Genomic DNA, 15006 nt, shown 5'->3' on the forward strand with positions numbered 1-15006 from the left:
CTACTTTCATTCAAATGGGATCAACTACATAAACATTATTTTTGTGGTATCCAAAAGTTTATATCTTAACTGCCACTTCATATTCTATATCATGCTCAGGTGTGTCAAGGCCAGGTCTTTGGTACCAGACTGACAGGCACAGTCTACTTTTCAGATATGACATTTAACCAATTCCACTCTGCATTATCTCTGAAACCTACTGTGGAAATCACTGAGCCAAACTGATCATAAAATCTCACAATTCCACTTTTAGACAATTAACCATTTCCAAGCACTCCAATTAACCTCCCATGCCCTCAGTGTTAATTCTAGATGTTTTGTCATCTTACACAGAATAAATCCTAAATCCCCAAAGTCAGGCAAAGCAGGACCCATTCAAACCTCCCTCTTTGTCTGCTTTTTCCACTAGACAGGATCTCTGCTCTGTCCCTCCTGGAGCTAAGGATTTGTCTTCTATTCAGCCATCTATTTCCCACAACTTTCATTGCCTGCAATTGGATGCTACAGCAGAGAAACTTCTAATCAAAGGGTCAGTTCCTGCAGTTAATTTTCATCCAGGGACACCATACATACCCACATTTTACTCTCCTTCCATTCTGTGCCATTATTTTATAGGGACTATTTGAACAAGTGAAGATTAGAGGCTTGAAAACGTAAGTTCCATCATTTATGACAAAAGCATGACATGGATAGCTACAATTTAAACTTTTCTACAATGTTCATTCAACTGTAATCACAAGATGGGAAATAAAATCTCTAAATTAAAGATGATAGGCTACAAGAGTCTGTAGGGCACCTTCTGAGCACAGATTCTGCTGTTCAAACTCCTCTGTGATGATTTGCTATGAAGGGAACTGCTGCCTAGTAAAAAACAGCCTAACTCCGACAAAATAATGGGAAAAAGAGATCTCCTACGGAAGATAACGTGCCTGGGTGCCAGTGGTCAAAAGGTGGAGTTCTTTATGCCCCTTACTTGTGCCATACAACATAGAAGACACCTCCAGGTAAAATGTGTTATCAAATCTTTCAGTGTACATAAAGTTCGCTTTTTCTATAACCTCTAGGAAGACTCCAAAAACGGAATCGCAGATTCCAGACAAAGTACAACACACAAAAAGACACATGGATCAGTATAATCCATTAATATTCATGAATGTTTTAAGTTCTCCATGACCATAATCGATATCCAATGAAGTTAATGAGATCTTTCCATTGATTTCAAAAGACACAGGGGTGAGCCTCACAGACAATAACATCTCATTCTCTCAAGCACTCCAGCTGATAACACACACTTTGATGATTTGCTACCTTCCCATCCAGAATTCCAGGAATAAACAAAAGGGATGCTATCTTATTTCAAACTGGTTTTGCAAAATGAGCAGTAGATCATTATAAAAGTCCATAGGAAGCATTTAGTATCTTTAACTGAGGAGCAGTCAAGGCCACAGCAGTTAGGGGTGTTGTTAATGCCAGCATGAGATCCACAAACAAGACCTCCGTTATTTATTTAAGAAGGAAATGTAAAAACCCCCTGAATGTGTCATCCTCCCAGAAGGTTAAGATTTTGTTTTGTTTTAACTTTGGGCCTCTGGAAAGCAGTGATTAAAACTCTTATGTCTTCTAACACATCTAAGAGCATCCAATAGATTTAAACACTGATAGGTAGAGTTTTAAGTTCACACTGGCCTTGACCTTGGGCAGTATGACATTATCTGAAAACCATTAATGGTCTGAAACTAAAGGAAAAGCTCATTAATAAAAGCAAAACCATATAAAGGTACAAAGGCAAAAAAAAAAAAAAAAAGGAAAGAGAAAAAAAAGGAAGTTTTATTAAAAGTATTGATCATGACCTAGGGCACTACAGACATTGATCTCCCCACATCTCCACAGGAAAAAAAAAGTTAAGGCAACAAATTATTGATCTCTTACGAAACCTGCTGAACAAGCCATACATTTAATTTCTTACAATGAAAAAAATAATCACACCAAATTAGGATAGAGAAAATCTATTTCTTAAAAATTATTGGTAAAAAACCCCCTATATGATTAATTTTAAAAAATAGCCACCCTGTTAGTATGATTTGACCCTAAGTGTTGGGAGGTGAGAAGCCTATGCACTGTAAACCTTTAAAGCACGGGTTTCAGATTTCAACTCATTAAAGCATATGCTTTTAAGGAGAAATGTCCATTGCTGAATATTGCAGCAAAATAGAACAAATGCACAGAAAAGGACAATGCTGGACTTTAAACTTCAAGCATAAATTTAATTAAAAGTTTCTGCGATTATTATTTTCTATGAAGCAGAATACTGCAGTTTTGGATTTTCTTCAGTTTGTTCAAAAAGTCAGAAAGATATTTAGACTGACAGAACACTGTAGCTCTAGAAACAGCCTCTGAAAAATTGAAGGTCACCAGAATTCCCTCTTTGGTGTACGTGGAGAGGGGTAGGTGTCATTTTCAGAAAACAGGGATAACCTTGACAAAGTTGCATTAATTACATGTGTATGTGAAAAGCATAAATTAAATTTGGAAGGCTGTCATTAGTTCCAGTGCTTCCCAATTACTGAATGAACAATTCTGCTGTCTCACTATTCTCCTAACGGAGATAACATTGGTGGTTTTCAGCACATGAGATGTTAAAGAGTTGTTTCCCTTCTGATAGCATATCAATGGCTCTGCCATCTGTATTTGCTTTGCAGACATCATTCTACAGTATTATCAGGTGATACTGAAGCAACTTGTGTTCCAACTTTGGAACTACAGCCTTTGTTGCTAGATGGAAGTTCAAAACAAAACACCATGTTTTATGACAAAGAGAGGCTCCACAGCAACTTCAGCCACTACAGCTCGCAGATACTGGAGCCTCATGCCTGTCTCCCTCTATGGCAAATGCCACATGCACTCCTCCCATGCTGGCACCAGCATCCAGACCCTGCCAGGAGCTAGTCCAGAATGCTCCACACCTCACCAGGGCAGCTTTCTGCCAGTCTGGGCAGACTGCTGAACTGCCCCAGGTGGGTGGAGAAGTGCTGGCAGGGTGGGGGAAAAGTAGAAGATGGAAATGTGTGTCCTAGGAGGAGCATTTATTTTGGATTTTTCTATCAGTTTAAAATTGCCAGGAACCCCAGTCTCAGTATCTTGTGCTCTGAGAACCACGTAAGTCACAGAATGAGTGTGACTTACGTGGTTCTCTTTCCTTCCATGGCTGCCCAGAACAGTAGGGGCCTGCCTTGGTAACCACAAGGCTTAACTACTAATTAATTCTTTGTGGATGCTTTAACTGAGTAATAACATCACGGCGAAAGTCTAATTTCTACAAAAAAACCCAAAACAAAACCAACCAACCAACCAACCAAAAAACCCCAAACAAAACCCACAAACCAATTTTAAAAAGCTACAGTGCACCTAGGTACTTTCTTTCCTGAACAAGAATGTCCATTTGGGATTTAATGGCACCTGAATCAGTAGCTTACTGTAAATTTAATTCAATTTTGCTCTCCAGAGTCAAGCAAGGCAGGCCTCAAGCGGTTTAAGAGGTGGCCTGACCAAAATCCCCTGCCTAAGTCCAGTTTCAGTGTTAGCTGTGTGCACATACTATGGGGTAGCACCTCCAGGCTACAGATACCATTTCTGAGGAGAGTTCTCCAGTGCATCATGTGCCATCTTCATGTGAGACATTTAGATTCATTCGGGATAGTAAAAACAAAAGTTGAGTGTGAAGAATGGCAAAAGTGTCTAACATTAATGGGGTATAGAATTCTTTGTCAATCAGTGTAAAAAAGGTGCCCATTTAAAAAACAACTCTAGCTTTAAATACACAGTGATGGGCTCTAAACCATGTATTACCAGACCATAATGAAAATTTGAAGTTACAACAGATAATTCTATGAAAATGTCAGATCAATCATCAGTGGCAGCCAGAAAAGCAAATAAAATGTTAGGAATTATTAAGAAAGAAATATAGAACAAAGGAAACAACAAAATTAAACCACTTTGTAAATTTCTCAGGCACTTGCAAATTGAACATTCTGGTCCCCCATTCACAAAGAGAAAGCAGACCTGAAAAAAGGTGCAGTGAAGGGTGGCTCAGGGTGTCAGAATTATGGATCAAAACAGAACAAGTAAACAGAGTAGAAAAAGAGTCTGGAAAAAAAGACTAGTGCAGGGGAAATAAGCAAAAGATCTGCAAAATCAAAAGTAAAAAGATATTGTACATGGAATGATTGTGGATGAGCTGTGCAATACAAGCAGCTGGAGACAGCCAGGAACATTCTTAAGTGCCTGAATCCAAACAAATAGGGGAATGTATTTCTTTACATAACACAGAGTCTGTGACAGTCATTATCATAAGATATTATGAATGATAAAATCCTACTTTGGCCTATTAAGCACAAGGAAAATATCTCTAGTTCTCAAATTCTCAAGCTACATTTTGCTGGAAGCTAGGGGAGTGTAACATGGAACTATTATTATAGATTGCTCTGGTTTTATCCTCTTTTACAAGCACCCACTGCTTTACACTGTTGCAAACATCAGGTTAGACAGACCTTTGGTCTGCCTCAGTCCTGCTCCCAACTCTTTCACTCTATATTGCTACTCCAACATCATATAATTTCTACTACAAAAACAATGGATTTGTCTATTAGCAGTTTTGTCTCAAATTTTTAGAATTACGGTATAAAAACTGATGTCCTACATCAATGTATCTGTATCTGAGAAACAAATACAGAAGTTCTCTGTGTAACAGTAAATATTGCCCGGCCCATATTTATTGTCCTTCAACAAACACGCATTTTCCACAGCTTAAAGGGGTACTTTTTCCTCAGAATGCCAGAATGTAAATTCATTGTAGTGCCTGAAATTTGAGCTAAGTTTAATAAGAGGCACAGTTTTGCCTTGAATATTCCTTACTACTAGCAATTGCACATGGAAAGGGGATTTCCCAGTTTCACACTCGATTTCTGGGCTAAACTAGCATGTTAACACTGTAGACTAGAAAAGACATTCTTTTCTGAAATCAATATGAAATTACTAAAACACACACATGTATCTATTTATATATGTGCATATGCATTCTTTGAGATGCAACAGCTGATACACTTTTAAGTCCAGTCAAGATACCTGTATTCAGGAATTTAGGTTTTAATAATGTGTTTCAGCTGTCTAATAAAATGCTCAGTCTTCTACTCCCACACAGCATGAAAGTGTGAATGGTCTCAGTTACAAAAAGGTATTACCAGCTTTGCTATTCATTAATCCCTATAAACAAACGTTCATTATTAATTTAGATTTTGTGGTTTCCTAAGACACAAAAAACCTAATTCTTCTGGGCTTTCTGGCTCATTTGTTATACCATTAGGGGACTAAAATTTCCTTTTCTTTTAAGTCCACTTTTGGTTTTGAAACTTTTCTTTCCATTTGTGAATACAAATAGATAGGGAAGAGTGAAAGTGTGTAATCGTGTGAAAAAGAGAGTACATGGTAATATAATTCGACTACTGTTTCCCCAGGTCCAAGGCACTATTCTTGTTTGTGTAAAGCACATGAAGCCTAGCTGATAAAAAAAGAGCTAGTCAAGGTTTTCCTGTCTGGAAGGCTAAGCATGAAAGCTGTAAGCAAGGAAAAAAAATAACACCTTTTCCTACTTCTTAGAGAAGAACATACAATACTCAGTAACTTACAGAAAGAGGAGCCGCAAACAGACCCACCATAAAATGTCAACAGTGTCAATATTAATAAATACTTGTATGTTTTATAGATAGGCTTACAAGGTAACATGCTGCTCTGTGATTGCCCCACAACTCGTCAAAGAAAAGCTACTGACCTCTGTTTGGACCAAACTGTGTACTTGAACATCAGCCCTTTTCATTACCCTGAAAAGCACACAGCATCATGCTATCATGATCTAAGAACGGCCCTTAAAACCTCTCATTTCTGTAATTCTGACAACCCTTCTCAAACAAATGCTCTAAAAAAATCTACTAAAATATTTAAGATCTAACAGATCCTTACAAAGTAAAAGCAGCTTCATCATTCATAAAAACATACTATCATTTGTCAATATTTTAATTTAGATTAGGTTTTAGTTCTATCCATACATATAAACTTTTAATTTATGAACATACCTGTATATATTACCTTAAAAATTGTTGTACTGGGTGACACCAATATCTATTTAGCTCAGTATTCTGTTTCAGAATAACACCTAGAGGCAAATGCCTGGTATCACTCCAGTATCAAAAGCTTGGTAGGCAGGCTCTAAGAGTTGGTAATGTTGCAAGTTTTATTGTGACATATTAACTTGCCTACACTGCAAATGCTGTTTAATTTATGGAATAGATAAAATAACAATAAGAACACACAGAAATTCACAAAACTCTTTTTTTATGTAGTACGTGGCAGGTGCACTAATAAATTTTTAAGATGAACCTCTGTCTTTTTACCACAATAGCCAGCACTGCTAATAGGTTCCCTGAAATATCTCAAGTAATGTGTCCCAAAAAATGAAGATATAAGTAGTTAGTAAGTCCTACTTGAGCTGGTTTTAAAGCTTGGATCCTCAGAAAAATCCATTTTTACTGCCATATTCTAACAAACGAGGTTATTACAAACATGACCTTAAATAGAGGTGGTCCTGCAAACATCAGGGGTTGAGGGGGGAAAACTGGAAAATTCTGTGTTCATCCCTGAACATGCCAGATTTCATCATTCATAACTTGAAAAATGCTGAAGTGATTTTCTTCAAATTTGGATTGTTTTTCTTTCCTCTATTAAAGCTATAAAACAAGCCAAGTTAAAGTTTGTAGCTTCAGCTGTTCTTGAATTATGCAAATATTTCAATATAAAAGTATGTTTTTCCATTGCTGAACTGATTTTGCTCAGACTTTCTCAAGATTTCCCTTTGGGCCAAGACCAGTCATAAAATGTATCTGACTAAAAGTAATTTGCTTAAAGTTATGAGCAACTCTGTAGAAGGGATATCTTTCACAGCATTTGATTCTGACAAATGTTATAGAACACATACAGATATGACATATATGTTCCTGCCAGACCTTGTGATTTTTGGTGCATTTTTAAGAGCTCCAGCTGCTGAAAACAGGAGATTGCATGTGTTCATTAACTCCACCTGCACTCTCCACTTAGGTATTTTTTGTGGCTACAGAAAAAATATTGAAACATGAAATGTATCCCATAAGCTTAGTCAAATCTCAAACCTCAGTCAAATCTAGAAACTTAGGCCTGGGAAAAAGGATAAGATGGAAGAAGGCTGTGATATTGGGACCAGAGTCTTGATAGCCAAGTAATTCCTAGTATGGATGAAGAGCATCCGCACAAGGAATTAACTCAGTACAGGTTCCTCAAATAAAATTCTCTGATAAGCAAGTCCCATAGATCCCATTTTCAGTTACCAGTCCCTTTACCAAAGCATAATCCTCTGTACTGAAAGGTTTCATCACAGATGTCTCTCACAGGCTGCTTTTTCCCAAGAGAATTTTATCAAAATTCAGTCATGTTGGGGACCAATGCTAGAAAAAAATAAAATGTTTTTCTCAGTGCTCACTGTGAAGGTCACTGAGAAGCTCCAATGCCTTCAAGTTTTTCAGTAAAAAGATAAAATTTGACATTATTGAAAAATGCACCTCCAATTTCCCAGAGAAGATGCAGATATTCCCATCCCTGGAAACATTCAAGGTCAGGCTGGACGGAGCTTTGAGCAACCTGCTCGAGTTGAAGATGTCCTTGCTCATTTTGAGGGGGTTGGACTAGATGACCTTTAAAGGTTCCTTCCAACACAAACCATTCTATGATTCTATGACACGAAGAGGAGACGGTGATTATTTGCTTGTGCTCTGTAGAGTCTTATTAGAAACCGACAGTTAATTCAGTCAACAGCTCATCTGCATCAGCTCCCGTGTGCCAATCCTAAACACTCCTTTCCTTGCCTCTAAAACACACTGATCACACTCAGCTTGAATTTGAGCTTGCCTCTTCCTTGCAATTATTCCTACTGACAGAGAACAGAAAGGAAGGGGAGAGAAAAGGGGCCTTGGGGCTGGAGGCTGTGACGGAGCAGATACGAACAGACAGCAGAAAGACCCAATGCGCTCTGTTATAAAGACAGAGAAATTTTTCCTCTGAAAACACAAATAATTCAGACAGACAAAGAAAGTGGACTGACAAATGGGAATGGCTTAGATTGAGGCTGCTGATGCAGTTACTGCTTCTCACTGTTTCCATGATATGACCCAGCTGCATGGACCTCTAAGTTGCCTGTCAATCCATTCCTGAGTGTCTACAGCTCATAGTCTGTTTGAGGTGAGCCGCTAGTCAGAACTGTTTGATCAGTCTTTCCTTTTGGCAATAAATTGTGCCTTTCTGCCCTATGCTGTGCTCCTCAAATACCTGTTGATACTTCCATTCTCTGGAACATCCAGGAACAATAACTGTTGTCATAATTCTCTCCACCTGTAGTGACTAGCTGTATCTGGCCTCCTTCATATCATATACACCCCCCACCCCCTCAGAGGGTGTTAAATTTCCAGTATATATAATTCTGAGCTCTTTCATGAATGACCTGGCAACCTGCAACAACTCCTTTTATCCATCCTATTTCCTCTCCTTCCACCCAGAGCTGTAACAAAGTGTATCTCCTCATTATTTCCATTACCTGATCCCCATGCAACCTACATATAATTCACTGAAGAGGTGCACCCTCCTCTCTTAACCCAGCCCCATGGCTGCCTTCTCCCAGACCTCTCCCCTGGGGAGCCTGTTCCAGTGCTCAACCACTCTCTGGGTGAAGAACCTTTTCCTGACACCCAACCTAAACCTCCCCCGACTCAGCTTCAGGCCATTTCCCCAAGTCCTGTTACTGGTCACAAGAGTGAAGAGAGCAAAACGTGTCCCTCTGCTTCCCCTCGTGAGGATGTTGAAGACCATAATGAGGTCTCCCCTCAGTCTCCTCCAGCTGAACAGACCTAGTGCCTGCAGCCACTCCTCATACAGCTTCCCCTCAAGGCCCTTCACCATCTTCATTGCCCTCCTTTGGACACTGTCTATAAGCTTAATACCTTTCTGATACTGTGGCACCCAAAACTGCCACAATATTCAAGGCAAGGCCGCCCCAGTGCAGAGCAGAGCAGGACAATCCCCTCCCTCGACCGACTGACGATGCTTTGCCTGATGCCCCCCAAGACAGGGTTGGCCCTCCTGGCTGCCAGGGCACTGCTGACTCATATTCAACTTGCTGTCAGGACCCCCAGGTCCCTTTCCTCAGGGCTTCTCTCCGGCCTCTTGTTCCCCAGTCTACACATGCACCCAGGGTTGCCCTTTCCCAGCTGCTGAATCTGGCACTTGCCCTTGTTAAACTTCATATGGTTGGTGATTGTCCACCTCTAACTTGTCGAGGTCTCTGCAATTTGTCACAGTCTCTCGGCATAAATATGTTGTTCAACATAATAAGCATGTTCTTATTATTAACCTGGACAAAATACAAAGCAGAAGGTTTGAACAAGCATACTCAAATCCATAGCTGACTTTGCAATCTACTGTTTTAATCTAGGCACAAACTCTATGAAACTTTACTGTTTCCTCAGAAAGGCAGAATAAACAACTTCACACAATCTGCTTTTTCAAAAAACATACTCCTGTAGATTAGAAATAAAGGAATTATTTTATACTGGTAACTCCTAAACGCGGTAATTCTTCCAAAGATCACTTAGAAACTTTTAGACTTTCCACTGCAGGTTTGAAACCCAGACCTAGTTAGTTCTGAGTGTGTTAGCAGCACTCTATGCCATCCTATGGTATTATCATATGCTAAATAAAGGGATGCATTTTCCTTCTTTCATTATTATTTTATTGTGAGGAGGTGTGAAAAAGATGGTCCACACCAAAGGAAGAGAAAAGGGGGAAAACAATAACAAATTGGTATCTCTTTCGAGAATTGCCCCACAGGCCAAACATTTTTATGTTCTTAATCATTATTAAATGACTTAACATGACACACAGAGCCTGGCGAATGATTGCATCCTGACATGAGAATGAATTACAAATGAAATGAAAGATCAAGCTGTATTAGAGGACTGCCTCTGGGAAATGAAAATCTTTAATTCTCTTTTATTATTGACATTTATTTGGCTGCCATGAATAACAACATAGCAAAGAGATTCAGCTATGCTTGTGCACTGAATAGCTTATCCCACGGCTCAAAACTGCCTTAACATTTATCATGTTTGCTTTTGTAGCTGACACCATTGCATACACTCTCTATCCATCTTGCATTTATCATGCATATAAAGTGCATTCTCTAATATAAGTTCATTTCATAGTGAACAAACAGCTAAGATTAGCAAGTGTCAGTCCTCAAATAAGCTCCCAGTTGTAAAAATATCAAAGAAGGGATTAATGGATTTGTTAACAACTCCAGTTTGAAGAATAAAAAAGTACTCAGTTAAAATTAAATAAGAGCACAGGAGGGTTACATATAAGATTTAGGTTTACTACATTATTACTAGCTCATGTGTAAAAACATTTCTATACTGCTATTTCTCAGCCAACTGTACAATACTCGAGGGAAGTGCCTCCATATGGGCCATTCACGTTATGCAGTAACTTTCTAGGAGGAACACTTCCATCATCATTCAGTGAGATACACATACCCAACTCTCAGTGACTGGTTTCTATTTCCTTTAAAACAGTTTGTAGCTCACGAAATAGGGGAAGCAGCAAACTATTGGAGAAATCATTCAAACTGCTGGTAGGAATGATCTATACAGCAGTGACATACCTGCTTAGTGCTTGGGCCTGCAGCCACAGTCTGAAGCCAATTCTGATTTCGAGGCAAATATTGTATGAGTGAGCACCAGTCCCTCAGGTGCAAAGCTTCCTCAACTTCACTTGATTTTCAAAGGAGGAATTCAGCCCTGACTAATAACTTAACTTGTGAAGGAATGAACTACTAAAATGGCTTGCCACAGCACATGTTTTTAATAGCTTTATTTAGTCTAGAAGCATAGGTGGACAGAATTAAAGAGACTGTCAAAAGGTAGGCAGTCATGTTTATAATGCTTAAATCTGTGCATCGTACTTCATCAATTTAGACAGCAGAAACCACTTGTATCCCTGCTAGAACACCTTTTTCCCACGTACTCCTTTGAGAATTGAAGAGCAGACGGCTGAGAAAAGCTAAAGTGAGACTTTCTGCTCAAAGCAAAAAAGCCTGGAAATTCACTTAGTACTGGATTTCACTTCCTCCTCTTCACAAATGTTTAAATATACTACACTGTTGCACAGCTGTTCTCAGCAGGCATAGTGTATTCTTGTTTGCAGCAAAGATGGCTACACAGATAAAATCTCAAGTCATAAAAATCTGAGTAAAACCAACTGGATCAATATTTTAGATCTATGTTATAAAAAAGAACTTAAGATGTTCAAAACTAAATTCTCAGGCATCCTTGTGAAATATTAACTTTTTAAATTCAGAATCTTAAAACAATTAAAAGCATAAAAGATGAGAAATATGGACTAACAGCAAAAGGCAAATGCTCTGACTACCATTTAACAGTTAAAATTCGTAAAACCACAACTTGTAAATTGTTTAACTGGAATATTTACTGTGAACAACAATGGAGATTTGAAAAATATACCTGTAGCCATTACAGTGTCATCTTTCCCCTGGGTAAAGACCACGATCCGTTGCCTTTTAGTGTTCACCTTCGGCAGGGCTTGTGTCTTCCGGGCTATCTCTTTAATGTCTTCAGTCTATTCACAGAGAAAGAAAATTCTTGTTACCAGCATACTAGGGTGGTGAGAGATTAGAACTTTATTAGCAGATCAAAGATTTATTTTCTTACAGCTAGGTATAAAATAGACTTTATTGTCGGTAGAGGAAGATTTTTAAAAGGAGGAATACTTCATTCTCTGAAGGGTTTATGTAGTACTATGAGACCACTGTTTTTAATCTTGATAATGATAGTTCAGCTATTCCAATTGCTGCAAAACTGCAAAGCTAACAAAGGAATTAAAGAGCATTTCTTAATGAGTAATTAGTGGGTTTCTTTGCTGCTGACTGGATTCTAACTGTACCTATCATAAAATTAAAAATAAAATTGGTAAGAGAATACTTTGGATAAACTCTGAGCCTGATTTTCATCCAATTTAGTCAGGTTTCATACTACAATAATCCCTCTGATTTCAGCAGGATTACAAATACTGTTTCTCTAACTTCCCTACAATAACTGGTCTCATCAAGCAAACAGCACCTGAGAGGGTGTGCAGCCCAGGTGCCCCCTGGTTGCATAATTGAGATGCAAGGAAGTAAAGGGCATAAGGTACATTCAGTGGGGCACAGAACATCACCAATTATCTGACATAAGGCTAAGGTGCAAAAGTTTCAGGAATCTTCACTTTAAAAGGATGTTGTACTTCTCTGTGCATGTGGGTAGGAACAGAGAAACTGGCATATTGAACTGAACCTCTCGTCCATCCAGTGCCTTTGACAGCAACAAGCTTGGAATGTTGGAACTGATGTACGAAACTCTAAGAACGCAACTTGCCATTAGAGTGTTATACTTTCTATTATCACTGTTGCCCTATGATCTGAAACACAAGAATTTCAATTTCTAATTGACTTAGTTCTCAATCCATCTAAATATAGGTATTCCTATATTTAATTGTATTAACATCAAACCCATTTACAATGCTATATGGGAACCTTTGTCAGATTTATCTCAAGTCAGTAAGTTCTGCAAATTAACTTTGGTATATGTAATCTATTTCTTTCCATAATTTATGTATTTTTCCTTTTTTTTCTTCCTTTATTTCCTAATGTTATTCTCTGTGCTACTTACTGTGTCCCACTTTATTCATATCTGTTTTAAACAACACCATAGTACTTTCCCAGTTTGCTCTTGTGTACAAAGAACTGTAGTGAAACATGGTGAAGGCCCAGCGTTGAATATATGAAAACAGAACAATACTTTCTCATTGTTTTGTCTACTGTTTGTTATGAATCCAAACTCATTTTTTAACACTACTACATATTGAATAGAGTTCATTTACAAAGCTGTCCAGAGGGGTTTCAAGTCATCTACCAGAGTTGTTACAATTATTTTATATTATTATTAAATTGATTTGTATCTTTCAAAATCAGCATACTGTGTTATTTTGAAACCCAGGTACAGCATGTACCATTTTGACAAGAGTCTGATTATTTTTCATCAGAAGGTCAGGTAAACGCTTCAGGAACTATAATCTACATATCACTCTGTCCTGGTTACTTGCCTTTTTTTTTTTTCTTTTTTTTTGTTGTTCATCCAGCACTTCATCTTTTTATGGACAGAGAATATGCCTGGGCTATATATTTACCAACACCCATTGATGCAAAAACTACATACTACTTCTGCAACACTCTTGGCCTCCCTTTAATTTCTTCCCCAACTGTGGTAGTTAGAGAGCCCATTGATTTATACACATTTGGCAAACATGGAAGTAGTTTCCCCTTTCTTATTGGCCTCTTTATCTCTTTTTAAAATTCTCTAATACTTTTAATTTCCATATACTGTGCTCTCATTTGTGTTATTTCTTTCTCCCTCCTGCTTAGACAGTTAACAAAGCTTTCAGAAGGCAATGTCTTCCACCAGAGAAGAGAAGAACCTTGAACCCCCTCTGTGTGGACTGAGGACAGTAAAAAGGGGCCATTTTACCCCTAATTCTCAGAAGGTGATGAGTCCCTTAAAGATGCTAGAGAAAAGTATTGAAATTGCTGTTCCTCTGTTTTGAAATGTCTTTTTAAGAGGTTTAAGAACAGCAGGTATCAGCTGGCGGCACAAGCTGTTGAACAGGGGATGAATGGAGAATATAGCCCGTCAGCTTGCTAATACGTGGGCTTCTGAAGGTTAACCTAAACCCTGAAATATTTCAGGCCTTGATAATTAAGAGATCCACAAACTAGAAACTGCAATAAATCATCATGAGGATCAAAGGAAACAGGAGAGAGGTGTTTAGTTTTTGCTAAGTTGGAAGTGGCTACTGGTGACTTTATTAGGCTCATTTACAGTGGAGTAAAACAGGCACAGAAATCAAAGAGCTTGAAGATATTTGTGCAATGTATTTACATGCACATTGAATTTTGAAAGGAAAATGATGAAGTTATAATAGGAGAAAACGGCATGACCAGAAGATGATTTTTTCAGCTTAAGGAAGAATAAAGATTAACTTACATGAAGAGAGGACCCTGAGGAAAGAGATTAGTGAAGAATGATGGTAAAGGATGAAATAAAGTAGACAGTGAAAGAAAGTAAAAAGCACAAATGTTTTCAGGAAGAATTAAATACATAAAAAGGATGTAAAGCATAAGTACAAGGAAGGTATTTAGGAGGAAAAGGTAATTTAAAAAAAAAAGCAGAAATTTCCAGACAGAGTGATTTGGAGATTTGTGTCTGACTGTGCAGACTTTAAAAGTAACTGAATAGCATTTTCTGTGAAAATTAACTTGACCATTTTCAGACAAAATCACTCAGTATACTAATTTTTTTCAAAGGAAGAGAATAAAATAGAGCTTATATAGTGGAAGAGCTTCAACATCAATGCTGAGGAGGCTTCAACGTATGCACAATATATCTCCATTTTACCATTATGTTGTATTTTGAAGGTCAACTGTGACCTTATACAATATGTGAATATTTACAACTTAAGACTGCAGAGGTACTATGCCTCTTATTTCGTTGTCATGCAAACATCACAGAATGCTGTCATCTGCTATTTCTGTTCAAAATATATATAACATTTTCAAATAATATAATATATATATGTATAATATTTATTTTGCACTGACTCGTACCTGCCCACATACTGAGACTTTCTTATACATCCTTTGTCTACAGACATGGTTGATAAGACTGTACTGTTTGTGGTCCTAAAGCCTCACTAATGTGCCCCAAATTCACAGGATACTCAAACATATCCAATTATATACTTGAATCTGATTTAACAAAGCTGTCATAC

At 38.0% G+C, this 15006-nt stretch overlaps 1 protein-coding gene across 2 annotated transcripts in view; it reads right to left on the reverse strand.

The window, feature by feature from the left end:
- The window catches only part of ADK (adenosine kinase), a 277174-nt gene that overhangs the window by 29792 nt on the left and 232376 nt on the right, over positions 1 to 15006 (reverse strand). For both annotated transcript variants that reach the window (XM_064663829.1, XM_064663830.1), the window contains exon 9: positions 11649 to 11763. In XM_064663829.1, the coding sequence (XP_064519899.1) occupies positions 11649 to 11763 (115 nt within the window). The remainder of the gene's footprint in view (positions 1 to 11648; positions 11764 to 15006) is intronic.

This window comes from Pseudopipra pipra, chromosome 8 (genome assembly GCF_036250125.1).
Source record: "Pseudopipra pipra isolate bDixPip1 chromosome 8, bDixPip1.hap1, whole genome shotgun sequence".
Taxonomy (NCBI): domain Eukaryota; kingdom Metazoa; phylum Chordata; class Aves; order Passeriformes; family Pipridae; genus Pseudopipra; species Pseudopipra pipra.